General features: G+C 46.2%; 1 protein-coding gene and 1 pseudogene across 3 annotated transcripts in view; one reads left to right on the forward strand and one right to left on the reverse strand.

Moving 5' to 3' along the window:
* Positions 1-27876, forward strand: part of LOC148034443 (uncharacterized) — a 355106-nt gene that overhangs the window by 146708 nt on the left and 180522 nt on the right. For all 3 annotated transcript variants that reach the window (XM_087679378.1, XM_087679379.1, XM_087679380.1), the window contains exons 7-8: positions 5151-5315; positions 5401-5481. In XM_087679378.1, coding sequence (XP_087535504.1) covers positions 5151-5315; positions 5401-5481 — 246 coding nt within the window. The remainder of the gene's footprint in view (positions 1-5150; positions 5316-5400; positions 5482-27876) is intronic.
* On the reverse strand, positions 3276-4015 carry LOC148034445 (uncharacterized; annotated as a pseudogene).

Here is a 27876-nt window from a genome sequence, read left to right on the forward strand (position 1 = left end):
CTTTGAAATCTCAGATAGACCAATTGGATTAGCAGTAGACCATGCTATTCTAGCTTTTCACAATGCAATATGGGCATATACACGAAGCACAACCACACATACCAAAATTACCACGCAGTGATTTTGTGGAAGCGACCTCACACATATACAGCACTACTGTGCGAGATGCATTGAGGGAGCTAGACACACAGGCCTCTCTGGATGAGTTTACAAGATAGTTGGCCAAGATAATACACACTTCAGCAGCCTACACTTTCCCACACACTACACCGTCAGATAGTTTAGCAACACTCTACCAGCAAAATCCCCAAAATTTCTTGCCGGAGATTTGTTCAAAACAGTCTATCAATGACTGTGATTGCAGTACATATGCCAATGTCCTTAGAAAACATAAAAGCCCCAAAATTTTTTGATGACTATGTCCAGAAATTGCATTTAATGTGTCCCAGACACGTTTCTGAATGTTGTGCCTATTGCGTAAGAACCCTTGCTTGTAGAAATTGCAAAGAGATTAAAAAGAAAAAAAGAAAAAAGAAAAAAACGCAGAGCCGTCAGACACGCCTTCGATGGGTACAGGTTGACTGGTGTCGGGCGTCGTAGGCAAGCTGGCGGACGTGGCGATTGACATCGCAGGCGATTTGGTGGGCTTGGTGACTGATGGCTGACGGTTGACGACTGACATGGTGTTTGACGGGCAGGCAGCGTGACTGACAGTCAGGACGCGCAACGCTGGCAATTGACGGGTAACGAGCGACGCAATAGTTGGCAGGGGACGCTGGTGACGGGCATAGGGGGCCGTGATGGGCAAACGGACGAGTTGTGGACGCAGGTTCGAAATGGCGCAGGGAGAGGCAAGCGTCTGACGTCTAGGCGGCAGGAGCTGGATGAGTAGCTGACGAGGCAGGCACTGTATGGAGCTTCCACAGGCTGAGCGGAACTGAGCTGAACGGAACCTCGACTGAACAGAGCCAATGCTGCTCTGATAGCAAATGTGAGAGTGGAGGTCAGGATCAAAGCTCAACATAGAAAATAGTAGACAATAGAGAGTGAAGCACGACACCCAATGCAATAGATTGAAAGAGTGTAAATTTGAAAGTACAAGGTACAACCCTTAAACCTTAGGGTTGTAGGGGGGTGTTCACACCCGAACACGGTAAGTGCCCGTAAGTGTGTGTCATAAGCATATACGAAATAATACCATAAGTTTGGGGGAAAATACCTCTCCTATCGAGAGTAAAAAGTGCCCCAGTGTCCTACTGATCATCGACACTTCGATGTGAGCGTAGGCGTAAGTGAGGCGTGAGTGAAATACCCAACAGTGAGGAGGTGCGCAATTGTCCAATAGTACATTTGATCCCATGGGAAAAGGTGGGTGTCCATGTATCTTGGGTGAACAATAAATCCATCATCTGTAGTATGAAGGAAATGCTCGTGGTAGAAAGCCATCTTTGTCCATGCTAAAACCATGCAGCTCAAACTGGGCCGAAATCTGTGTATACCAACATGAAGTATCACCCTCTTTGGCCAGCTGCCTGGAGGACTCAAGGGCCAACCGTACATATGTGTGTTTGGGTAAGTCCCATAGGCTATGTATGTATGTGACCGATCAGGTGAGGGCCTCTACCATAATCGGTGTAGCTACTAGCTCGGCTCTCATGATCTCATATGGCACTGAGACCTTACATCTAATCATCCTGGATATCATGGACACTAGGGGTTTCTCCATCGACCTCCATCCATCATAAGTGCGCCCTGATCTGCTACGGTGGTCAAGACTGGTTCCCCATATCTGTACTCCATAAAGTAGTGTGGATGTGACTAGTGTATTGAAGAGCCATAGCTTGGTGCGGGGTGCTTGGAGTGCAGTTGTGACCACATCCTCTCCAAACCACCTAGTGCTGTGTATCTGCAAGTCAGTCTAGTGTCTACTGCCTCTCGCATAGAAAAGGTGGGCCCTATGAATAAGGCCCCAAGGTATGTATAAGAATCCATATACTCCAGCTCCTTAGATCCATATGTGAATTTAGGTGGTAATCTTCTGACCCACTGTGGTGTAGTACTAATTACCATCACCTTGGTTTTACCAAGGTTCGCTGAAAGCCCAGTGTCCAAAGTATAGGAGTGTAGTGCATCCAAGTGTCTCTGTAGACCCTTTGGAGAGTCAGCTATCAATACAATGTCATCTGCATATAATAGGAGAGGTATCCAAGTGCCAGCTAGTGGAGCTCCTCTATCTCCTTCCTGTGAAATGTAATCAGCAATCCCATCAATGTATAGGCCAAATAATATTGGAGAGAGGGGGCATCCTTGCTTCACCCCAATGGTGGAGTAAATAGGTGCCAAAAGGCCGATAGGTGTCCAGACTCTTCCCACAACTCTCTCATACAGTGCCAAAATACCCCAACTGAGATCTTTTGGTACTCCCATGGCATGCGATCTATTTATCGGCATGTCTCTTGGTACTGTGTCAAAGGCTTTGCGGAAGTCCACAAAGCAGCAGTAGGTCCGTCGGCCATGGGCCCTTCCCTCCTCAATGATCGCTCTGAGTGTGAGGATGTGATCCAATGTGGAGAAGCCTCTCCTGAAGCTTGCTTGTCCCTGTGCTCTAAGACCCCACATCTCTGCCCACTTGCTTAACTCATGCTCAAGGATGGAAGCATATAACTTAGCCAATGTATGCCCAACCATGATAGTCGGATAGTTACTAGGTAGAGCAGGGTCCCCTAACTTGAGGATAGGCACAATAGTGCTTGTGGTCCAGCCTTCTGGTAGGCCTTCACACATGGCTCTGTTAAACATGTAAGCTAGGAATCTTGCCACCAAATCTCTAGCATGGATCAAGAATCCATCATGATCTTGTGCCTTTCCTTTGCTAAGTCTGTCAATGGCCTCTCGGACCCTACGTTCTGTAAAGAAAGTGGTGGTCTTTGGACAAGGCTCAAGTGGGTCAAGAAGACATGGGTGACCCTCCACAGTATAAAGTTTAGTTGCATACTTCTCCCATACAGTGGTGGACGTAATAGGTGTGGTCGGGCAATGCTCTCTGAAAAGCCTCCAAGCCTCTCTAGAGTCTTGGCTCAAGAATAACTGATATAGGTCTCGCTCCAGCTAGGCCAAGAAATTCTCTTCTTCCATCGTGTGAGGTGTCTAAAGAGTATCTGTGCATGTCTGTGGGTAGTGGATCCCAATGCTATCTCTCTCTGTAGCCGTGCTCTGGTCTCATGGCACACATCATCATACGAGCTGTTCCGAGGTGTCACCTTGGTGGAGGCTCTCTATGTGGGTCGTGAGTGTGGGAAGGCTACACCTGCAGCGATGTGTAGGGCCTCACTGAACTGCTGAGTCAGCTCTTGTAATGGAAGGTTGAGGTCCGCATCATGCAACAATCTGAGGATCTCCACCTCATAGGTATCCTTTGTCTCTTTGGAAAAGAGGTATCTCGGGTGTTGGTGAGCTGCATGATGGGTCTGCGTGTCAGTGAATTGGAGGTTGATGGTGAATGATAGGTAGGCATGATCCATTGCAACTCCGAGAAGGCATGGGGATACTGAGAGGTCCTGGATGTGAGATATCAGCATTGGTGGGGCAAGAACATAGTCTACTATGCTAGCACCATGTCGGTGAGGATAACATGTGAAGGTGCCGGATAGGGGGTATCTAGCCAGGCCATTGAGAATGGCCAACCTGTGTGCTATGCCCATCTCCACAAGGTATCTCCCATATTCGGTGACTTCCCCCATATCCTGAGATGTCCTCTCCAGCTGTAGCTTTGGTACATTGTGCTCCTGTAGCATCTCTTCAGATGCATGAAAGAAATACACATGGTGGGAGGCTGTCCTGGCATTAAAGTCTCTAGTAAGATAACCTCTGCCTCCTTTGAGAACTCCCAAATATCCTCATCCAAAGCCTCATATGGTGATTGCCCCTTGGGTGGGGTGTACCTAGACGTCATAGGGGGGAAATAGCATATGGCAACATACAAAGTGCGTTCCTCACCACGCACTCTCACCCACATGTATCTGGCCTGCTCATCTCTGTGGACTACCTGGATCATCTGCTGTAGCTCCTCCCTGAATAATACTTCCACTCCTCCCGACCGTGATTATTGCGTGTCTATTTCTTGCAAGCTGACTCCCACCTATAGCCTGTCACCCGTGGAAGTGTAGTATGTGGTCCCCGATGTCTCTGAGTAGAACACTATATCTCTCCCTCTGAATGTCTGCTCAAAAGCTGCCACATCCAATCGGAGGGCTCCATTACAGTTCTAGACTGCCACTGCAAGGCTGGTCCCATAGGTCTCATGCTGTCATTTGTGGCACCTCTCCATGACTACCACTCTCCCTCCTCTGTAGAAGGCGAGTTTGCCCTCCTCCCTGGCTGCCTTAATTTTACAAGTCAGCGTATGAGACCAAAATGTTACATCTGAAAATTCAGGGAATTTCCCATGTCCCAAAATAGTTGACATCTAATGCTATGACTATCTAAATGGAAAATAAACAGTGAACAATACATAGCTGATATGATGAAGTGTGTGTGGGCAGATTTCATTAACTCTACAGAATGCTCATGGAAGTAGAACATTGCATTAATAACCCACAATACCCTAATGCTGTTTTGTTGTTTTCGCATCTTCTGACATGAATACCATAATTAATTTACATCAAGGGGGGAAAGGTTCATCTGCAGTCTTGGTTTTGGGAGCTGAGGGATGCTAATAAAGATGGAGTAGGTTTCTCTTCAGCATGACCTTGTGATGAGGAGTATGAAGGGGATTCTCATTATTGTGTGCTGCAGATCATACACTGTCATGGGATTCGAAAGCAGCTTCAACATGATTTGCATACCGTCTGCGATGCTTGCATATTTTGTACCTTTGGCTCTTGCATCTCTTCAGCCATTTGCTCCAGTGATTGGCTCTTATGCAACTTTTCCTTACCTATCTCCTTTTAGCACTGGTTTTTGCAAAGCTGGTGCTTGCTGCTGTTCTGACACTCTGGTTTTCTTAAAGTTACATTTGTAGTTGACTAAAGTCTCCTTCTCAATAGTTCAAGGGCTTTAACTTGGTTTTATTGTGATTATCAGGATCTGATTATCGTGTAAATGTTGTAGTCCAAGCAAACTCAGAAATCTACCTATCTTTTTTTTATCAGGTTGTTAAGGAAGATCTTTTACAGTTGGCATTGGCTCGAGGTAAGGTAGAAGAAACTGTCAGCTCAAGAGTTGTGTGTAGTCGGTTATTAGGTGCAATTGCACCAATCCTTGATCAACAAGAGATTGAGCATTCTTTTCTCAGCAAGGCAATGGCACTTTGTCAGGTCAGCTATCAATATGTATTTGCACTAGAAACGAATCCTACAAAGTTTTGGGTTTTGGTGGCTATTTAATTCAAAGCTTATTCAGGATACTGATGCAGAAGTGCGGATATGCATGTGTAACCAGTTGAATGCCATCTCACATGCTGTTGGAAGTGAAATAATGAAGGTCATTTCATAAACTCTTAAGACTGCAAGCACTGGAGTTTACATTCTTAAATAAAACTTGATTGAACAGATAGTCCTGCTTACTTTAAAGGGTTACAATCTTCTTCCCTGGCCCAAAAAGTATGGAAGTTACTTTTCGTATTTGATTTTATGTTATTGCATGTTCTCTAGTCTGCCTTGGTACAACACAATGGTACCACATTTAGGATCCCTTTAGCCCTAGCCGGAATGCTGCAGTACTTTTGAGTTGTTTCTGCTGTGTTCTGAATAGTTTTAAACTGTTTCTATGTATTTGATTATACGTTTCATCCAAATATTGATGTCCTTCATTATACACTTTTTCCAATGTCTCAAATTTTCATTCCGAAATTCAAATTTGTTTTTGTCATACACTTTTATAGAAAGAAAAACGAACACCATTTCCTTATCTGAATAGCATGGTTGATTTCTCAAAGCTTTGCCTTGGCTTAAGATGTTCAGTTGCATACGCTCTTAAAGCATTCATAACTTCCATACTTAGGATCTAAGATCTTGTACAGACCAGATAGGAGATGTATATATTTGCTTTCATATCTGTCTGTACCATTCACATCACTTGCATCTATGTATGAGGGTACATGGCATTCATGTCACCAGCCCTGGCACAATCATGCCTTGATTAAGTGAACATTAGCATGAAGCAAGATGCATTCATGCATGCATGGAACATTGGCAACCTCTTTTGCCTAGGGTTTCCTCAAATGGTATAATATGGCAGTCCACCTGGTGGTTTCATTAGCCTTGTTATTGTACTTAGATTTTATTCTGATCAGGGAGCTGGGATGGTTCTTCTACTTGTCAATGTCTATTTGTTTCATAGAGGGATCTTATTTGTGATTTTACCTTGGTGATGATTATCACTGAGGTGTTTTTAATATAATTCCTCTTCTTGGAGCAAAAGGGACTGGCTAATTACTTTTGGGGCACATGGTACATATTCCCATTCCAGACAGGATTCTGTCAATAAAGCAGCCAGGGCTTCGTGGATCAGTTTGATGCATACTGGTACGGAACTTGGGATCATTGTTTATGCAAACTAACTCTGGAATGTTCTCATGTCCTCAGGTCAATAACTTGATTGTTGGGGGGAGTTCAATATGGTTGAGCAGCCTTGTCATAAGCAAGAAGGAGATGTAAGGATGAGTGCACCCTGCTGAAAGGGCGAGCTTGGGATAGGTTATGGTTATTTTTAGGAATACAAATCAACTTTTAAGATGATTGTCCCAAATTCTAGTTCTTTTACATACTCATTGTCTTATAAAAGGAAAATAAGAGGGGATCCACCTTATTTATGTGGCAGAATGGGTAGTTGACAGAGAGGTTCTAATTATCAATGCACTTTATTCCATAGGAAGTTCGATTGGCCCCTTGCATGCCCCTCCAAGATGCAGGTATTACACATTAGTATCATTGATGGCATCAAATGCTTCTAGGTAGAGGGACATTAATGCAGAAATCATTGACTACCAAGGCCCTCTGCACTTCTCTCTGCAAGGCTGCAAGTCTTTTTCCCATGGCTCTCTTTCTATCAATAGAGTCCAGCTAAAAAAGAGCTTCAAACATTTTTCAAAACAAGCATAAACTTCAGATTTCATGGACATAGGGAATTTCAGACACAGATGAGAGGTAGATGCACTAAAGAGTCCTTTCTAGTACACTAACTACATCATGCAAGAGAATGCTTCAAGCGGTTGCATGATTTCAATGGTGTCTCACACTCCAGCCATACGAAGTGAACTGTCTTGCCTTTCGTTCTTTGAGGAATTGTTTTCTTTGCTGTTCAGGATGCATAGAGCCCATGAAGAAAGGCACAAAGTATTTGATACAACACTTCTATGTCGAACTGCTGACATGCGTGCAGTGTTGCCCCATGCAAATGCGCGTCTCTCTCTTTTTTTTTTTCCGTAAAGGATGTTATATTTATAAAGTACTAAACGACAAAAGAGTTACAAAAGTCATGGCAAAGACGCAGAGGAAATTGCCATATGCCAGGGAAGTAAGTCCTCCCGAGGGAGTAAGTCAGAGTGCTGAATGAGATCTATCTGCCAATGCAAGAGACCTTTAAGTCTAGCAATATGTCCCTGAACATTAGAGGCTGAATAAAAAAGAAAAGCATTCCGAATGGTCCAATTGTGCCAACAGCCCTAGTATCTAAGAAAGTGAAACAAGATCTTCATATGCGATTGTGCCGGTGTGGGATATTTGGGCCGCACAAAAACCCAATAAAAAGGGCTTAGCGAGAAACCAACCACTGCTCGCCAAACCGCTGACAAGAGTGACCAGATTTTCTTAGCGAGAGGGCAAGAAATAAATCGATGACGGGCCAATTCCACATTGGTGGTGCAAAAGAAACAATTGCCGTTGGAGATTCGACTCTTGGAAAGGGCTGAAGCAAGAGGAAGACCGCCAATCATCACCCTCCAAAGAAAGTCCTTGCATTTGAAAGGTGTCTTGTTCAACCAGCCCTCCATCACAGTTACCTTCCACCATGACTGAGATTTACGCAATCCCCATACAGTATTAGCTTTAGTAACCAGCCATTAATGATCTTTAATCAAAAGATGATACACCTGGTTAGCTAAGGCCTTTTCCAAATTCAGCTGGCCTGCAAAGTCCAAGTCCTGCCAGGGACGATCGAAGCAAGGGCAGGAAAGGGTTGTCTGCTCTGGAGCACCATCAAAAGATGTCCCCATAAATCACGGTATCCATGAGGGATCCTGAAAAGCCTCTTCGCTGTATGAAACGATATCAACATATTGTGACTCGCAAGGGTGGCATCTGCAAAAACTGAAGTCAATCCCAAACGTGCCATGCGGTTAAATTTTGATCTGAGCTCATGTTTGCCTTCCAGAGAAAGTAATCGCGAGGCTGCCAACAATTCCAGTTGAAAAGAGTTAGTAGCTAAGCGGTCCTCCGTTGGATACCATTGAGCCTTCTAGAGAACCAATTTCTAGGAATATACCAAATGAGTAAGCAGGGATGCTGAAGGACTAGAAAACCGAGAGTTTGCATTAAGAACATGCCACCAGGAGCTCCGAATTCGGGTATTACCATGCACAAGCCGTGATCCTTAAGAAAATAGCGGGCTATAAAGACCCACGAGTGATGATCCAAGCACATAGCACGAAAAAAAGATCAACGGAGTGCTAGCATATGAGTTTCGACATCCAAAATAGCCCCACCACCTATGCGTTTGGGGGTACATCCATGCGACCAAGAAATCCATGAAATGTCTGCATGCAAGGAGTCCTTCCATAACATGAAATGAATGTAGTGAGTAAGAGCATTCAATGTAGTAGTAGTCCAAGGTAGCAATGGCAAGAAATATGTGAGCATTGGCAACATAATTATTTTAGCCACTTTGAGGCGAACATGGAAGGGCCAAGCCTGTGACTTCCAATACAGAAACTTAGCTGCCAGTTTCTGTGAAATCCGCTCTAGTAGTTGCTTCGGCCGAACATCAAAACCCAAAGGGTACCCAAGATGCGGACAATGGAACCACCGGGAATAACCATTCCCGGCCAGTCCAATGACTGCAAGCCTAACTTTGTGCAGCTGAAAATGGCTGACTTCGAAGCATTGATATGAAGACCAGAAGCATGACCAAAGAGAGTCCAAACATCTAATGTTTTGTGAAGATTATCCTTGTCCACACGCAAAATCATAAAGCTGTCATGAGCCAAGGATTGACTAATGAAGTGTTGTCCAAAAGGAAGAGACAATCCAGTCAACTGAGTAGAAGCTGCCATATGAGATAACATCGAAAGAACTGGATGAGTCGCAAGGGAAAAAAAGAGAGGACTCAAAGGGCAACCCTGTCTCATAGAGCGTGCAAGGACAAATGGCTCGGTAACACCACCATTCAGCGTAACTCGCGAAGAAGCCGCAACACTAATGGTGTAGATCAAACGAGACATTCGAGGACCAAAGCCCATAGTAGACATAAGTTCTACAATGAAAGACCAGTCTAAATAATCAAAAGCCTTTTCCAGGTCCAATTGAATCAATACCAGCTCCTGATTAGAGTGCCTTGCATAGTCAATAGCCATTTGCACATTTAAGACATTATGCAGAATGTTTCGGCCCTTAATGAAACCATATTGAAGAGGATGTACAATGGCAGGAAGATGCTTATGGAGCCGATTCGCCATTACTTTGGAAAAGATTTTATACATAGAACCTATTAAAGAAATTGTTCGCCAATGTTTCAACATAGACGGCGAAGGAACTTTTGGAAGCAGTTTGATTAGTCCTTCTTTCCATGAGGAAGGCATGAACCCCGTTTCCCAAACTTGCTGAAACATAGCCGCCAATGGTTTCACTAGTCGGGTAGCAAAAACCTCAAAGAATTCATTGGTGAGACCATCCCAACCGGGAGTTTTATCCTTGGGCAAGTGTAACAAAACATCCAGAACCTCTGCCTCACGAATATCTGTTTACAAAGTAGTTTGCATGTCATTTGGAACTTGATTGCGGACCAAATCATAGAAAACTGAGTGGGTATGAGTAATTTGGTCAGAAGGTGAAGGAGTAGAACCAAGAAGGTCTAGGAAATAATTCCTACACATATTCACAATAGCCTGAGGATCAATGACCATTTGACCTTCTACATCCTGGAGTCTAGTCATATTCTCTTGAGCAGGAGATGCATGAAGAGCTCGAAAAACTTATGAGTCTAACAAGCACTATCTTGCAAATTCTCAGTTAAATTTTGCAATTTGGCCTGTTGATAAGATTTCAACTGAAACTCTTTTATAAGATCAGCCAAACGCATAGCCAATGTCAACAGAAATACATTATCTGGAGTCTCCACTAGTAGAGAACAAACCAAAGCGAGTAATTCCTCCACTGCTTGTCGACGCTGCCGACAAAGAGAGGCATGATGGATCCTATACTGCCGAACAACTTGCTGCACATTAGAGAGCAATCGTTCAAAAGAAGCATTGCCCTCAAAGGAGAAGTCCAATAAAAATCTATCAATCAATTGCTGCGTATAACCCTGAAAGATTGAATGCTTCAAATAAGACGAGTTGAAACGCAAAGGGAGTCTATCTAGAAATTGCTTAAAAGGTGCAATGGGTTGAATAAGTATCTCAAGCTGTAGAGGAAAATGGTCCGACAAGGCATATTGCTGCAACACTTTCATTTCCGGCATCTTAGGAAGAAAAGCATCATCCTGCATGATGTACATGTGGTCCAACCGTGATCATGTAGTTGTATACTGCGCAGAATGAAAAGTAAACCCTGTAGAAGAAGGGTGTAACCATGACCAGAGATCTTTCTTAAGTATGGCAAGAGCAAACACATTCCATACACGGCTTTCCAGAGCGTCCATCACCGAATGCTCTGATGTGGACTGTGAAGGATCAACACACATATTAAAATCCCCCATAAAAAAACCCCGTCTGCCAAGTGACAAGGAGGTGTGCAAAGTATTCCAAAGATCCCGGGAGGATAAAGGGTCATTTGGAGCATAGAGCCCAAGTAACCATAAGATCTCTCCTTCAAATAAAACTTCAATGACCACAAAACGACCATGTACATCATTTTTGATAAGAACAGGTTGATATTTCTCATGTACAATCATAAGCACACCAGAATAATGCATGGCTTGTGTCCCTGCATAAAACAAGCGAAACCCATGGCAATCCACAACTTTTCTAGCTTCACCGTGACTCTTGTGCTCAATAGCACACAAGACATTCCACTGATTCTCATGCAATAAACTCCACATGGCATGTTGCTTATTGCGAGAACAAATGCCTTGCACATTCCACGTGGCTATCTTCATGTGTATTCAAAAAGAAAATCAGGAACGAGGCAAAGCCTGCCTCGATTTAACATTTTCTGCTAGAATGTCAAGGACTCCGTCATCCAAAAAATCAGCTAACACGGCAAAAGAGTTCTGACGGCCAGATTTAGAGGTAGACGGTGTATCCATTGTCTTGGGGATGGAACACGGATAACGACGATCCCATGGGGTAATCACGTTACCTCTAGCATCAAAAATCAACTTAGTAGGTGGGCCCTTTGGACCATCCATATATACTTTCCTAGTGGGCTGATTGCGAGGAGCAAAAGAATCCATAGCATGAGTAGTGTGCTCTGAAGACAACTTGTCTTTCCTGCGCATATAAGTATGCAAGGAATCTTGTGAAGCATTAGGCACAGTACCCGCCATGCCAGCATCAAACCTTTTAACCTTTTCTGGCACGTACATCTACCTAGTCATTGTCATGGGAATCCAAACTCGAAACATGTTGTTTGCCTTTATCCAAAAATTTAGGTGGCTGGGTCACATCCTGCGACGGAGCATCAAATACCATATCTTCCATGGGAGGCAAAACATGCTCAACATTTGAAGTCGGTTGCTTCGCTGGACATTTGGCCATAAAATGCCCCAATTTTCCACACGAAAAACAATGCCCTGCAAAGTTACCCCATTTCAAGCGAAAGTGCAAAGGATGCATGCCAGAGCAATTAAAACGTAACTAAGCAGGCCTTTCCGAGTAGTGTCCCATAACATACACAAACAATTACGATTCGTGGCCCTTAGGCTCGGGGGAATCAAAACAGTGCCCACAATGGCCATGGCATCATTTAATAGTGGCCAATAGACAGCCGGACAGTTTTCCACTTCAATCCACACTAGGCATTCATGTTGAAGCAAGTGCTGAAAATCTGCCATTGGGCGCCACGGCACAACATGGACCAAACGGCAATCAAAGAACAATGGCAGTTTAGTCAGCAGATCGGCACGATGCTTCTCAGATTTCAACAACACCTCATAAAAGCCTCGGGGCCCAACAAAAATCTCTTCAACACACTCCCCTTGTAGTAGACTTTGCAGCCACGGGCGAATATAAGAAAGCACTGGAATCCTACCAGTGAAGAAGAGTATAACAGCACGTTCATAAAACACTGAGAATGAGCGCAAAACATTTTTAGGATCCACAGTAGGTTCCAAAACATCTTCAGTTTCAGAGTCAGAAAACGCTTCATGATTATGTTGAACATAATCACCAAGCAGAGTGTTGGCAAACTCCAACAAATGCTCCCAGTTAACCTCCTGAGAATCCATAGAATCAGAAGCAACTTGAGCATAAGAATGTTCCTGATGATCCTGATGATCCATTGTATCTTCCGAAGTATGCTTGTGTGTTTGCCCGCAGGCTGGAAGTCAGGACCAGGTGGCATCTTCTCTGTGCAAGGAACCATATCCTCAGGTTCCTCTGTTTCAGAATCCGGACCAAGGGTTGCCACCATTTGGTCAATAAAATCCATGTCCAGACCAGCCATGTTGTATCACCACTTTAACAACTCTCTCTCTCTCTCTCTCTCTCTCTCTCTCTCTCTCTCTCTGTACAGAGGCGGGTCTGCTTTCTTTGACTGTGCATAGGGGCAGATTGCACGTGCAAAAACAGAATGTACTGTCTACAGTCTCTGCTCGTCAGTAATCTGCTGCCTCTTGGGCACAGATCTGTCCTTGTAAAATGTCTATCTGTCTGTCCCTGTTACTGTCATTTCCCGGCCTGTGCAGGGACGTATTCTGCAAGCACACCCTTTGATCCTGGCAATTCTGTGACACTCTAGTCAGGGCTTCCATGCTGCAGCGCAGCACGATTACAGGTAGGCAGTGTGCAGGTCACGTTGGCGGGTGCCAGGGGCCAGCGCAGGTGACTCGCTCTCTCTCTCTCTCTCTCGTTTTCTCTCTCTCGCACTCGCGTCTCTCTCTCTCTCTCATAGAAGTTTGAGATGTAGGACCATTACTCTTGAGATCTGTCCAAGCTAGGTGGAGTTGTGCTCATATGCCTTGTGATGGAGTGAGGCACTTAAAACTTCACTCAAGCAGATTACAAACCAGGACAGAGCAGTGGAAACCTTTTAGTTGGGTCAGCTTACAAGGTTCTTGCTAAAACAATATCTTGTAGAATAAATCAGAAATGTAATATCTGCTGCAGTATTAGTTTTGAAGTAGTCCTGTGTCAGATGATGAAGTAATATTTATTCTAGATAGCTTTTCATACTCACACTAAGGACATACGGTAATTAATGACCTTAATATAAACTTTTATTAAGCAAAATAAAAAAACAGCCACCATCAATGTAATCATCATCGCCATCATCATGCCAAAAGCTGCCCTGTCATCATCGTTTGCAAAAAATGCTCCATGCCTTGCTTGATCTCATCCCGATCACTTGACGGAGAAAAGTTCGAATGCAACTCCATAAGACATGTAGCATAACCAAGCATGTTGAAGGCTATTGGTCCGATAGGGCTGCCCCCTGGCCCCGTACTTGTTCCTTCTCTTTGCAGAGGCGATGTCTCACTTCCTCAGGTCACATGTGAGCGGTTTACGTGGCCTTCGACTTCCAGTAAAAGAGGAGACCGAGTTGTTAGACTCAGAGTATGCAGATGATACAGCGCTCTACATAGAGGACGATGAGTTGATGCTGGAGAGAGTGAGGTTGGCTCTTGAGGTGTTCTGTTCTGTAGCGGGAGCAAAAATCAGCTGGCAAAAGTCGGTTGGTTTTCTCACAGACCCGGACTCTAGCACGGAGTGGGGCGTCTATCTAGGATTTAGATGGGCGAGTAGAGGATAGACCGTTCGGTACCTAGGGTTCCAGGTGGGACTCGACATCACTCTCGCCCAGCAGTTTCTTCCAGTCCTTGATTCTATTCGGAGGAAACTGACTTATTGGAGCATGGCTGGCCTCTTACTAGCCGGCCGAGCCTTGGTAGTTAACCAAGTCCTCCTAGCGACGGCCTGGTACATCGCCTCGTGTTGGTGCTTCTCCTCCTCCTGCGTAATGCAGCTTCGTCGCCTAGTGTGGAATTTCCTTTGGTCCAGGTCAGACGGCTCTAGGAATTCCAGGGCCAAGGTGGTGTGGGTGACCATTATAGGACATCGGTCAGAGGGAGGGCTTGGGATCATAGACCCAGAGTATCAGAGTATGGCCCTCCTAGCCAAGCTAGTTGTTCGCGGCCTCACACCGGGAGGGCAGACCTAGAAGGTCCTATTGCAGGAGGGTCTTCAAGACTGTAGACCGAGGCTTGGCGGTGAGTGGAGGCCGTCCTTGAGATGGATCTTCACATCAGCCCAGATCACCCTTTCTACGTAGCTTGCAGGTGCAGGGCGAGTCTAGGGCTCGTCAGGAGCTTTGAGGTCATTTCATGCGCACTTGGGGCGGCCAGGACCTGTTCTTCGTGATGTAGGCAGGTAGCCCTAGATGGTGATATACCCCCCCTCCATGGCTTCTTGCCCCTATCCCCCCTAGACTGCCTTGAGAGACTTGAATATATGATGTATCTGTGACTTTCACCAGCTCCAGCTTGGTCTGTTGAGCATGAGCACTTCTTTGTATTCAAGTATTCTGCATAATATCTTAAATGTGCAAATGGCTATTGACTATGCAAGGCACTGCAGTCAGGAAGTGGTATTCATTCAATTGGTTGGGAAACATGTCAGTGATCTGAAAGTGAGAGTAGAGAAAGGAAAACTCTCCATTAATGATGTCTATTCTCTAAGGAGGTGTATCTCTGCATGGCTGAGGCGTCTCGGCATCTGTCTCCTGTGGTGCTCAATGATGGCTTTAATTTGTCTGTGGTGTGGATGTCTAGGCCTTCGTCCGGGTGGACGTGGGCGCCTAGACCGGCTAAGTGCCACTGCTCTATCCAAAGGGACACCTATAGAAGATGAGGTCCAATGATGATGTACTCCTGTAGGCTGTGGCAGTTGTAGTGGTATCTGCCATACTCTCTCGTATATCAGTGAAAAAGTCAGTGACTACTCTCTGTCTATCAGAGCCGAGCTGTGGGGGCCTCCTACTCCGTAGAATTGTTGCTTTGCACCTCTGGAGCTCCAAGAGGAAGAATCCCAAGCATCTCTGATCCTCAAACTGCATGATCCGTCTCAAGGGTCCAAAACCGTTTTGAAACAGACAGTGGTATCTACCTCATATGTCATAATATACAGTGCATTGGCAGATGTAGTGTTCCTCTGTCTCTGGCTCTCTGTCGCATAGTGGGCATATGCGTTCTTTTGTCTGTATACCCTCCCATCTGCCTATCTCAATCCTCAGGTGGTGGGATGAGGTGCGGATCTGGCCAATAACAGTGCGTAGTCCATGAGGCAACTGTGTGTCCATGTAATTGGGTGGGGTGATGAAACCATCCTCAGATACTTGAAGGAAGTGGGTCTGGTAGTGTGCCATCCTCGTGCCATGGGGGGAGGGGGGTCGGATCCAGGTCTTCTCCGTATCTAACTTCAGTATGTGTGCTGTGATCACATGGTTTAGCTCTGATCGGATTAGGTTAAGTGTAGGGCAATCTAGGCTATAGTCAAAGGGGGGTAGTCTGTCAATCTGCAGCCCATGTAGACTCATCCATGTACTCATTTGAGCATACCAACAGTGTCTGTCACTGTCTGCTGTTAGTTGTCTAGAAGAGGCCAGGGCTAGCCGTGGGTATCTATCTTGGGGGAGCTCCCATAGTCTATGTATGAAAGTCACTGCCTGGACCAAGGCCTCAGCCACCATGGATGATGCTCCCAACTCAGCTCTGATAATCTCATGTGGGGTCGAGCTCTTCGCTTGTATCATACGTGAGATCATCATGACCAGTGGTCTTTCCATATGCTCCCATCCGTCATAGTATTCCTTCTCTGGTCCATCCTGGGCTCCCAAAGGCTGCCTCCTTGTGTGAAAGAGAGTCAGACCCCAAATAGCTGCCCCATATAGGAGTGTGGGTGTAACCAGGGTGTCAAAAAGCCACAGTTTGGTGCGCAGCTCATGAAATTGTATGTCAGCACATTGCCTCTCCAATGCACCTAAGGCTGCATATGCTTTTGCCAAATGAGCCTCTGATGTCTCTCTCCAAGAGAACTGTGCTCCCTTCAATGTGACCCCGAAATAGACATACTGCCTGACCATCTCCACTGGCTCTCCATCAAAAGTAAACTGGTGCTCAGCTCTTGTCACCCAAGCAACCGAAGTGTTAAATACCATAACTTTAGTTTTCCCAAGGGTCACCTTAAGATCTCTATCTCTGCAAAAAGCTGATAATGCATCCAAGTGTCTATTTAGTCCCTCAAGTGAGTTTAAGTAGAATATCATCGGCATAAAGCAGTAATGGTATCAGCACTCCAGCTATGCTGGCTCCTGCCCCACCAGTCCTATCCACATATTCTGAAATTTCATCTATATACAGCTGAAATAGTGTTGATGAAAGTGGACAGCCTTGTTTCACCCCGATGGTGCTATTGACTGTATTTGAGATGCCCTCAGGTGTTCGTACTCTGCCCGTCACGGTCTCATACAAGGCATAGATACTCCACTGTATCTCTACAGGCACACTAATGTTTTGCATTCTTCTCATGAGTCTAGCATGTGGCACTGTGTCAGAGAGAGAGAGAGAGAGAGAGAGAGAGAGAGAGAGAGAGAGAGAGAGAGAGAGAGAGAGAGAGTCTTCATGAAAAAAGAGAGAGAAGGTTGGTCTTTACATGTTAGACTGAAAGTTGCTCAAAGTATTATGATCAGTATGATATCATTCTTTTTGCCTCTACTTCCCTAGACTAAGATTTCCCTTTTGGAACTTGTTCAGCCTATCAGGTTCATGTTGTGGAAAAAGAAGGGGAACCGTTTGGGACGTCTGGATTTCATGGCAGCATGTCACTACGCCTAAACGAATGGGGGGAGCAGATTTGCTGGATATTATTTTGCATATGAAAGCTTTGAGGTTGGCCCTTTTGCAGGCGTTATGTGTACAGAGTCATCCTTGGTCAGACATTGCAAAATTTTTCATTGAAAAGACTGACATCTCCCATGGTAACATGGTCATTCGTGCCTCCTGGTGGCATGTGCTTAATTCATCGAGTCCTCTTAAGATCACCCAGTCTTTTCTCCTTTCTCATTTGATTGCATCCTAGCAGGAGATCTTACGTTTTTCAGTTTGGCGCCCTCTTGAGATTCGTAAGGATACAACTTCGCTGCAAGGAGAAGTCGGGGATGGCTGTGGGGAGGTCGTGTCGCCTGTCGCGCCGCCATAGCCTGTCGGTTCCACGTCGTTGCCTGTAGCCGCCGCCTCGCCTTCGTCCGCGTCGTCGTCCGTTGCCCGCCGCCCGCAGGCCTGTCGCCTGTCGCCCGCCCCTGACGATCCGTCGGCCGCAGCTCCCTGCCGCCCAGTCGCGTATCTCCCACTCCCCGTCGGACGTGACTAAGTCCCCCGCCCCGCTGCTGGTCGGCCCTTCGTCAGCGGTCCCCGCCCTGCTGTCGCCCGCCTGAGTGGCGGGCTCTGCACCAGCGCCTTGCTCGTCTGCCCTTTGCGTTTAGGGCTTCGGCTGGCGAGGCCTCTGCCCTGCGGCCTCGATCATCCCGCCCTGCCGACGACTGCCAGACCTGTGTTCCATCCTCAGGTCTGCCGCCCTATCCACAGTAGCCTACCCCTGACGCCAGGCGCCCAGCTCCTGCGAAAACCCTAAACCTGACCTTTGTCAGTTAGGCAGCGTCGGGGATCGCGTGCCCTCTGCTCTGTACTCAGAAAGAGACAGCGAGAGAGAGAGTGCCGGTCAGGCCTTCTGTGAGATCAGTTCGTCATACACGATGGCTGGTTTGGATCTGGATTTCCTAGATCAAACGGTGGCAGCACTTGGCCCGGACTCGGATGCTGAGGAACCCGAGGATATGGTTCCGTGTATTGAAGAATTGCCCTCGGGTCTTGACATCCAGCGTGCGGGCAAACGTACCAAGCACACCCCGGAAGAGATAGGCGTTTCTCCGGATCGTTCCTATGCGCAGGTCGCTTCGGATCCGGTGGACTCTCAGGAGGTGGACTGGGAGCATTTGTTGGAATTTGCCAACACTCTGCTTGGTGAATATGTTCAACATAACCAGGAAGCCTTCTCTGCCTCTGCTCCAGACGATGTTCTGGAAGCTACCGTCGAGCCAAAAACTGTCCTACGCTCCTTTTCGGTATTTTATGATCGCGCGGTGATACTCTTCTTCACTGGTCGCATCCCGCTGCTTTCTCATATTCGCCAATGGCTGCAGAGTCTGCTACAAGGGGAATGTGTTGAAGAGATTTTTGTTGGATCCCGGGGTTTTTTTGAGGTCCTTTTGAAAACAGAGATGCACCGTGCTGCGCTTTTGTCTAAACTGCCTTTGTTTTTTGATCGTCGGTTGGTACATGTGGTTCCATGGCGCCCGATGGCAGACTTCCAGCTCCTCCTGCAACGTGAATGCCCTGTGTGGGTAGAAGTGGAAAATTGTCCGGCTGTTTATTGGCCGCTATTAAAGGACGCTATGGCTGCTGTGGGCACGGTTCTGGTCCCTCCCAGTCTCAGGGCGGTGAATCGCAACCGCTTGTGCATGTTATGGGATACCGCACGGAAACGGCCTGCATGGTTACGCCTCAATTGCTCTGGAATGCATCCGTTACACTTTCGTTTGAAATGGGGCAATTTTGCTGGCCATTGTTTTTCCTGTGGACAGTTGGGGCACTTTATGGCTGAATGCCCCGAGCAACAACACGTTTCGGATGCAGCTCATGTTGCTCCGCCCATGGAAGATATGGTGTGCGATGCCCAGTCGCTGGATCCTACCCACCCGCCCCAAGTTCTGGCCAAAGGTAAACAACAGGTTTCGGGATAGGATTCCCGTGCTACTGATTGGGTTGAAGTCCGTGCCAAAAAAGGCAACAGGATTGGTGCAGGCATGGACAGTACTGGGCCTACTACTTCACACGATTCCATGCGAACATATATGCGCAGGAAGGAAATGATGTCGTCCGAGCGTTCTGCTCCTGCTATGGTTTCTTCAGTTCCCCGTCATCAGCCCGCCAGAAAAATGTATTCGGATCGTCTCAAGGGTCCACCTGCACAGCTGGCTTTTGATACCAGAGGCAACGTCATTACTCCGTGGGACCGTCGTTACCCACGTTCCAACCCCAAGCAAGCAGATATGCCGTCAACTTCCAAATCTGGCCCTCAGAACTCTTTTGCGGTGTTGGCAGATTTCTTGGACGAGGGAGTCCTTGACATTCTCGCCGACAAAGTCAAATCGAGGCAAGCTGTGCCTCGTACCTAAGTGTGTTTTGTATACACATGAAAATAGCCACGTGGAACGTGCGAGGAATTTGTTCTCGTCACAAGCAACATGCCATGTGGACTGCATTGTATGAGAATCAGTGGGATGTCCTGTGTGCTGTTGAGCACAAGAGTCACAGTGACGCCGGTAAAGTGGTGGATTGCCATGGCTTTCGTTTGTTCTATACAGGAACACAGGCCAGGCATTATTCGGGTGTGCTCATGATTTGTACATGCCAAATATCAGCCAGTTCTTATTAAAAATGATGTTCATGGCCGCTTTTTGGTGATTGAAATTTTATTCGAAGGGGAAATCCTATGGTTACTTGGCCTCTATGCTCCGAATGATTCGCTATCTCGCCGGGAGCTTTGGCAGACTTTGCAGACCTCCTTGTCACTTGGCAGACGCGGCTTCTTCATGGGGGATTTCAATATGTGTGTTGATTCTTCCCAGTCTACATGGGAGCACTCGGTCATGGATGCACCGGAAAGTCGTATGTGGCACGACTTGGCTCTTGCTGTTCTTAAGCAAGATCTTTGGTCCTGGCTACACCCGTCTTCTCCAGGCTTTACTTTCCATTCGGCCCAGTATGCCACAACATGGTCGCGGTTGGACCGCATATATATCATGCATAATGATGATTTTCTGCCTGAGATGCTCAAAATAAAAGTGTTGCCGCAATATGTCTTGTCGGACCATTTCCCTCTGCAGTTCGAGTTGCTTGCACAACCCATTGCCCCCTTCAAGCAATTTCTGGAGAGACTCCCTTTGCGTTTCAACTCCTCTTACTTAAAGCATACAATTTTTCAGGGCTATATGCAGCAATTGCTTGACAGATTCTCCTTGGACTTTTCCTCTCAGGGCACTGCGTCGTTTGACCGATTGCTCTCTAATGTGCAGCGGGTTGCTCGGCAATATGGGATCTATCATGCCTCTCTTTGTCGGCGCCGTAGACAGGCAGCAGAGGACCTGCTGCTTTTGGTTCGCTCCTTGCTGATGGACACTCCGGATGATGCATTTTTGCTTACACTGGCCCTGCGGGTGGCCGATCTTCTTAAAGAATTCCAATTAAAATCATATCAGCAGGCCAAATTGCAACATCTAACAGAGACTTTGCAAGATAGTGCATGTCAGATCCATAAGTTCTTTCGAGCTCTCCATGCCTCTCCTGCTCGAGAGAATTTGACCAGACTCGAGGATGCACAAGGCCACCTTATCCTGGATCCACAGACTATTGTGCATATGTGCAGCAATTATTTTCGTGACCTTCTCGGTTCCGCTTCTCTTCCTTCAGCCCAAATCACTCAGGCCCGTTCGGTCTTCTATGACCTGGTCCGCAATCAGCTACCGCAGGACATGCAAGCTACTCTGGAGTCAGATATTGGTGAAGCAGAGGTTATGGATGTCTTGTTACACTTGCCCAAAGATAAAAGTCCCGGTTGGGATGGTCTCACCAATGAGTTCTTTGAAGCTTTTGCTACCCAACTGGCAAAACCTTTGCAGGCTCTGTTTCAGCAGGTGTGGGAAACAGGGATTATGCCTCCCTCATGGAAACAAGGACTTATTAAACTGCTTCCAAAAGTTCCTTCGCCATCTAAGTTGACACACTGGCGCCCCATTTCTTAGATGGGTTCCATGTATAAAATCTTTTCCAAAGTAATGGCGAATCGGCTCCATAAGCATCTCCTTGCCCTTGTACACCCTCTCCAGAACGGTTTCATCAAGGGCCGAAATATCTTACACAATGTTTTGAATGCCCAATTGGCCATTGATTATGCCCGGCATTCTAATCAGGAGGTGGTGTTGATTCAACTGGACCTGGAAAAGGCTTTTGACTATCTGGACTGGTCGTTTGTTGCTGACCTTATGTCCGCTATGGGCTTTGGTGCTCGGATGTCTCGTTTGATCTACACCATTAGTGCTGTGGCGTCTTCGCGAGTCATGCTGAACGGAGGTGTTACTGAGCAATTTGTCCTTGCCTGTTCTGTCAGACAGGGGTGTCCTTTGAGCCCTTTATTCTTTGCCCTTGCGACACATCCAGTTCTTTCCATGTTATCACATATGGCCGCCTCTTCCCAGTTGGCCGGACTGTCGCTTCCTACAGGACACCATTTCATTAGCCAATCCCTGGCGGATGATACTTTTATGATTTTGCGTGCGGACAAGGATAACCTTCGAAAAGCATTGGATGTTTGGGGTCTCTTTGGCCAGGCGTCAGGCCTTTGTATCAATCCGCTCGAATCAGCCATTCTAAGCTGCACGGAGTCGGATTTGCAGTCCTTGGACTGGCAGGGTCTGGTTGTTCCTCGAGGTTCCATTGTCAGGCATCTTGGATACCCATTGGGTGTTGATATTCCTCCAAAGCAGCTTCTGCAGTGGATTTCTCAGAAGATGGTGGCCAAGTTTATGTACTGGAAGTCTCAGGCCTGGCCTTTTCATGTTCGTCTCAAAGTAGCACATATAATTATGTTGCCAATGATCACATATTTCTTGCCATTGTTGCCCTGGACTCCTACGACTCTGAATGCTCTCACTCAGTCTATTCGCTTCATGCTCTGGAAGAAGGACTCATTGCATGCAGGCATTTCCTGGATCTCGTGGTCACATGCGTGCACCCCCAAAAGCATGGATGGCGGAGCTATTTTAGATGCCCAAACTCACATGCAGGCACTCCGTTGGTCCCTTTTCCGCGCCATGTGCTCGGATGATCATCATCCGTGGGTCGCTATTGCCCGTTCTTTCCTTGAGGTCATGGGCTTCGGCATGGCAATACCCGACTTCGGTGTTCTTGGTGGCACGTTCTTAACGCGGATTCACGGTTTTCCAGTTCTTCTTCATCGCTGCTTACTCATTTGGTGTGTTCCTGGAAACACGTCCTTCGAAAGGCTCAGTGGCACCCAACGGAGGATCGTCTGGCTACTAACTCTTTTCAATTGGAATTACTGGCGGTCTCACGTCTACTTTCGTGGGAAGGTAAACACGAGCTTAGACCGCAATTCAACCGGATGGCACGTTTGGGCTTGTCTTCAATTGCGGATGCCACCCTTGCCAGGCGCAATGTGCTTATCTCGTTTCGTACTGCTAGGAGGATTTTCCGGATCCCTCGTGGATATAGGCCTTTATGGGAACAGCTCGTGACGGTGCTCCAGAGCAGACAACCCTTTCCTGCTCTTGCTTTGGATCATCCCTGGCAAGATTGGGACCTACAAGGCCGGCTGCCTTTGAGCAAAGCTTCTGCTAATCAAGTATATCATCTCCTGATTAAAGATAATCAATGGCTAGTTACTAAAGCGAATGCTTTATGGGGATTGCGTAAATCCCGCTCGTGGTGGAGGGTCACTGTGATGGAGGGCTGGGTCAACAAGACACCCTTTAAATACAAAGTCTTTCTTTGGCGAGTGATAATTGGGGGTCTTCCGCTTGCTTCGGCTCTTTCCAAGCGCCGAATCTCCAATGGCACCTGTTTCTTTTGCACCACTGCTATGGAATCCGCCCGCCACCGATTTATTTCCTGCCCCGTCGCTAAGAAAGTCTGGTTACTTTTGTCGGCCGTTTGGCGAGGGGTGGTTGGCATCACACTGTGCCCCTTTCATTGGGTTTTGGGCCGGCCCAAATACCCTACTCCCACACAGCCACATATGAAGTTCATGTATCACTTTCTTCGATACTGGGGCTGTTGGCATAACTGGACGATTCGGAATGCTTTTCTGTTTGACTCCGCCCATAATGTTCAGCGGCATATTGTGAGGCTTAAGGGCCTCTTGTATTGGCAGTTAGATCTTCTCCATCGTTCTGATTTGCTCTCTACAGAGGATTTCCGTCCTTGGCATATGGCAATTTCCTCCGCATCCTTGCCATGAAATTGTAACTTGTAGTACTTAGCACCTCTTCACATGATGACTTGTATTGTCGTCATGTATCTTGTAATCCAGTAATCTTGTATTTTTTTCGTAATTAATACAATTACCCTTTACGAAAAAAAAAGAGAGAGAGAGAGAGAGAGAGAGAGAGAGAGAGACAGAGAGAGAGAGTTCACTTATCTTCACGAAAAAAAAAGAGAGAGAGTTCACTTATCTTCACGAAAAAAAGAGACAGAGAAAGAAAGAAAGTTATATTAACGTCTACGAAAGGCCAAGGTGGCCTATGAGACCAAAACATTAGAGAGAGAGAGAGAGAGATGATGGCGGACGATCACGCGCCCTATCCTTGAGCGCCTAGCTTGCGGATGGGACTCCCTGTCCTTGCAATACCTACCTGTGGACGCCTACCTACTGGTAGACGGACATGACTTCCTGCGGACGGTTGTGACTAGCGCAGGGTCGTGTTTTTGCTATGCCCAATACTTCGCCTCCTGCGCTTGCCTTCGTGAGGCTTGTCTTCTGCCCTGGTTGTTCGTCCCCTGCCTTGCTCGTGCTCCTAGTACGACTGTCTATCATCATCGACATGATTAGACATTCCTTGGCGTTCTACTCTGCATCTGACTGCGTGGGTTTGACGACCTGCTCTAATCCCAGGTAAGACTAACTGTGAGTGAGAGAGATTGTAAAAGGTCTGTACAAATAGAACAACAGAGTATAGATTGGCGTTGAGGACTCGAGGTACAACGGCATACAGAAGGAGATAGATTCAATTGTGTTCTGTGGGAGATAGCTAGGGTTGGATGTATTTGTGTAATAAGCATAAACCTCGGAAATGGTGAATTTGTAGGAATCTAATGATATTGATATCGCCTTTCTATACCAACATATTGGAAATGGGAACGATAAAGACTTGTTATCTTTCATGGATGCAGAAAAGAGAGCAACCCAGAGTGAAGCAACATGCTTCCTCTCTCCATTCATCTCATTATTCATTCAACTCACACTTTAGTGCATATACAACCTAAGGTCATAAAGACCATTCACACCAGAAGTAGAACCGACTTATTTAATGTACCTAACTGATCTAGCCAGACTAGCTGTGTCCCCAGCTCATGTCGGTCAAACACACATGAAAGAGCTTGATATTCTAACACTCCCCCTCAAGCTCAAGACAGCATTTGTACTCCAAGCAGCTGTCTAAAACCACAGAACTTATCTTTACCCAAGGACTTGGTAAAGATATCCGCAACCTGTTCATCTGTCTTTACATGCATAAGATCAACTCGTCTTGCAAGAACCATCTCTCTGATGAAATGGTAGTGTACCTCTATGTGTTTCGTCCTGGCATGATAGACTGGATTCATAGCCAGGAGTACACTACTCAGATTATCACATAGTAACTTCATTGGAGCATCTACCTGTATGTCCAAATCAGCCATAAGCTTGAGCAACCATGAAATCTCGCATGCTGCCAATGCAGCACCCCTGTACTCTGCCTCAGTACTCGACAAAGCAACCGTAGGCTGCATCTTGCTGCTCCAGCTAATCATGCCGCTACCAAATCCAAATGCATATCCACTCGAAGATCTACGGTCATATGAGCATCTTGCCCAATGTGCATCCGTGTATCTAGTCAATATCAAGGGCTTATCTCTAACATAGAATAGCCCATACTCTACAGTGGACTTAACATATCTCATAATGCGTCTAACTGCATCCAAGTGCGGCTTTCTAGGCTTCTGCACAAACTAGCTTATGAACCCTACAGCATAGCTCAAGTGAGGCCTAGTGATGGTCAAGTAAATCAAGCTGCCAACCATCTGCCTGTACATAGTCACATCCTCTACTTCAGCCCCAGTGTTCATGTCTAGCTTAATATTCTGATCAAGAGGTGTATCCAACGGTTTACATTCAGCCATGCCATACTTCTTCAGCATCTCCATGGCATAGTGCTTCTGCATCAGCCATAACCCATTGTCAGCTAGAACTACCTCAATGCCCAAGAAATACTTCAGTTCTCCTAGGTCTTTCATGTCAAATTCAGATTTCAGCATCTTCATTACATGCGGTATGCCCAAGTCATCATTACCAGTGATTATCAAATCATCAGTGCATATGACCAGCACTACCAAGCCACTGTCAGTCTTCTTTGTAAATAGGCTGTGATCAGCCCTGCCAACAGCAAAACCCAATCTTTGCAAGTAGTTACTGATCCTAGCATGCCAAGCTCTCGGAGCCTGTTTCAGCCCATACAAGACATTTTTCAGCCTGCATACATAATGCTGAAAATCAGGGTGAGCATACCCTTCCGGCTGAACCATATAGACATCCTCTGCTAGGTCACCGTTAAGAAATGCATTCTTAACATCCATCTGCAGCAATTTCTAGCCTTTAGCAGCAGCCAAGGCAATCACAGTGTGTATGGTTGCCATCTTGGCAATAGAGCTGAATGTTTCCTCATAATCAAGTCCATACTGTTGGGCATACCCCTTTGCGACCAGCCTGGCTTTGTATCTCTCCACACTGCCATCTGACTTGCATTTGATTTTGTAGACCCATTTGCAGCCAATGATCTTTTTCCCTTCAGGCAGTGGCACTAAATCCCATGTTTTATTTTCAGCCAAGGCATTCATTTCTTTGTCCATGGCTACACACTAGTTCTCATCTTTCACTGCTTTAGCATATGTACCTGGTTCTTTAATCTCCATCACCTTTGTCATGTAAGCATAATGCTTTGCAGAGTAGCCATTGTATGTCAACCTGTCAACAAAGCATCTGATCCTCTGCGAGTGTCTAAGCTGTGGTGCAACCTGCTCTGCCTTGTGCCGGGCGTGTAGACAGTCGGAATACCAAGTTCGCTGTCCAAAATATTAGCAGACTCATAGCTAGAAGTCATTCGGCCAAGTGTCATCATACCAAATGCATCCTCAGTAGCTCTCTTTTCCTTTGCTGTCCAAGACATCATGTCTCCCCCTCACTGACATACTGGTGTCAGTGGACGGTGAGCTCCTCAATCTCCCTGTCCATGGGGACACTCTCTGACTACTAGGTCCTGTCATAGTAGTGCTCTGCTGCAAATCAGCTGTAGATACATGAGTGGAAGGCATATCCGATGGCACTGCAACTGGTGATACATACCAAGAGCCCATCTCATCAAAGATAACATCCTTGCTTACCAAAATCTCCCTGGTAGAGGGATCATAGCATTTGTATGCCTTCTTCTCTTGCGAATACCCAATGAAAACACACTTATACGCTTTTGGATCTAGCTTCTTCCTTTTCTCATCTGGGATATGCACATAAGCAAGACAACCAAAGACTTTCATGTGACTTACATCCGGCTTATAGCCATACAGCCTCTCAAACGGCGTCATCTCATGAATATCTGCAGTGGGAGTCCTGTTCAGAATGTATACGGCTGTCGTAACAGCCTCTGCCCAATAATAAAGCGGCATATGCTTTTCGTTCATCATGGCCCTAGCAGCTTCCATCAGAACTCTATTCTTCCTTTTAGCTACTCCGTTCTGCTGCGGAGTGTAGCTGCAGGTGAGCTGCCTACGAATGCCATTTTCAGCCAAGAAATCATCAAATTCATTTGATACATACTCCCCACCACTATCAGATCTCAAGCAAGAGATGTAGCATTCAAACTCCTCAACCTGTGCTTTAAATTGCTGAAAAACAGCAAAGACCTCATCTTTTGTTTTCAATATGTAAAGCCAGGTATAGCGACTGTAGTCGTCAATGAAAGATAATATCTGGAACCTCCCATAGATACATTATGAGCTGGCCCTCAAACATTAGAGTGCACTAACTGCAATGGACGTGTACTCTGTCTTACATGCCTGATAAACGGCAATCGTAACTGCTTACCGAACTGGCAAGCCTCGCATACATGACCAATATCTGAATATTGAAACTTGGGTAAACGTGTAACCAGCTGTTTCTTTTGGGTATTTTTCAGCCTTTGCAAATTGACATGCCCCACTCTCTTGTGCCATATTTTCAAATCCCTAATAGTGCCAGAACCATGGGCAAACATAGCTGAATTTAGCTCTGGCAAAGAAGCATCAAGAGTAAACATTCTGCCATTCCTGTGACCATGAGCTATCAACTTGCAGCCATTGCCAAACTCTTCAATAAAGTAGCCATGCTTATTGAATCTAACCTACAAGTTCTGCTCCGTCATCTGACCGACAAACAATAAGTTCTTCGTAATTGAAGGGACATGAAAGACATCATGCAAATTCTTCTTTCTGCCATCATGAACCACAAGAGGAACTTTGCATGCTGCGTATCATCACCTGTACATACATAGCCATGCTTTTCAGCCACCATATCAGTGAACCAGTCACCGTGAGGGGTCATGTGGTTCGATGCCCCTGAATCAATGTACCACACTGCATTATTAGATG

The sequence above is a fragment of the Lygodium microphyllum genome, chromosome 6, assembly GCF_053477565.2.
Source record: "Lygodium microphyllum isolate KBCC chromosome 6, Lygodium_microphyllum_v1.1.10, whole genome shotgun sequence".
Taxonomy (NCBI): Eukaryota; Viridiplantae; Streptophyta; class Polypodiopsida; order Schizaeales; family Lygodiaceae; genus Lygodium; species Lygodium microphyllum.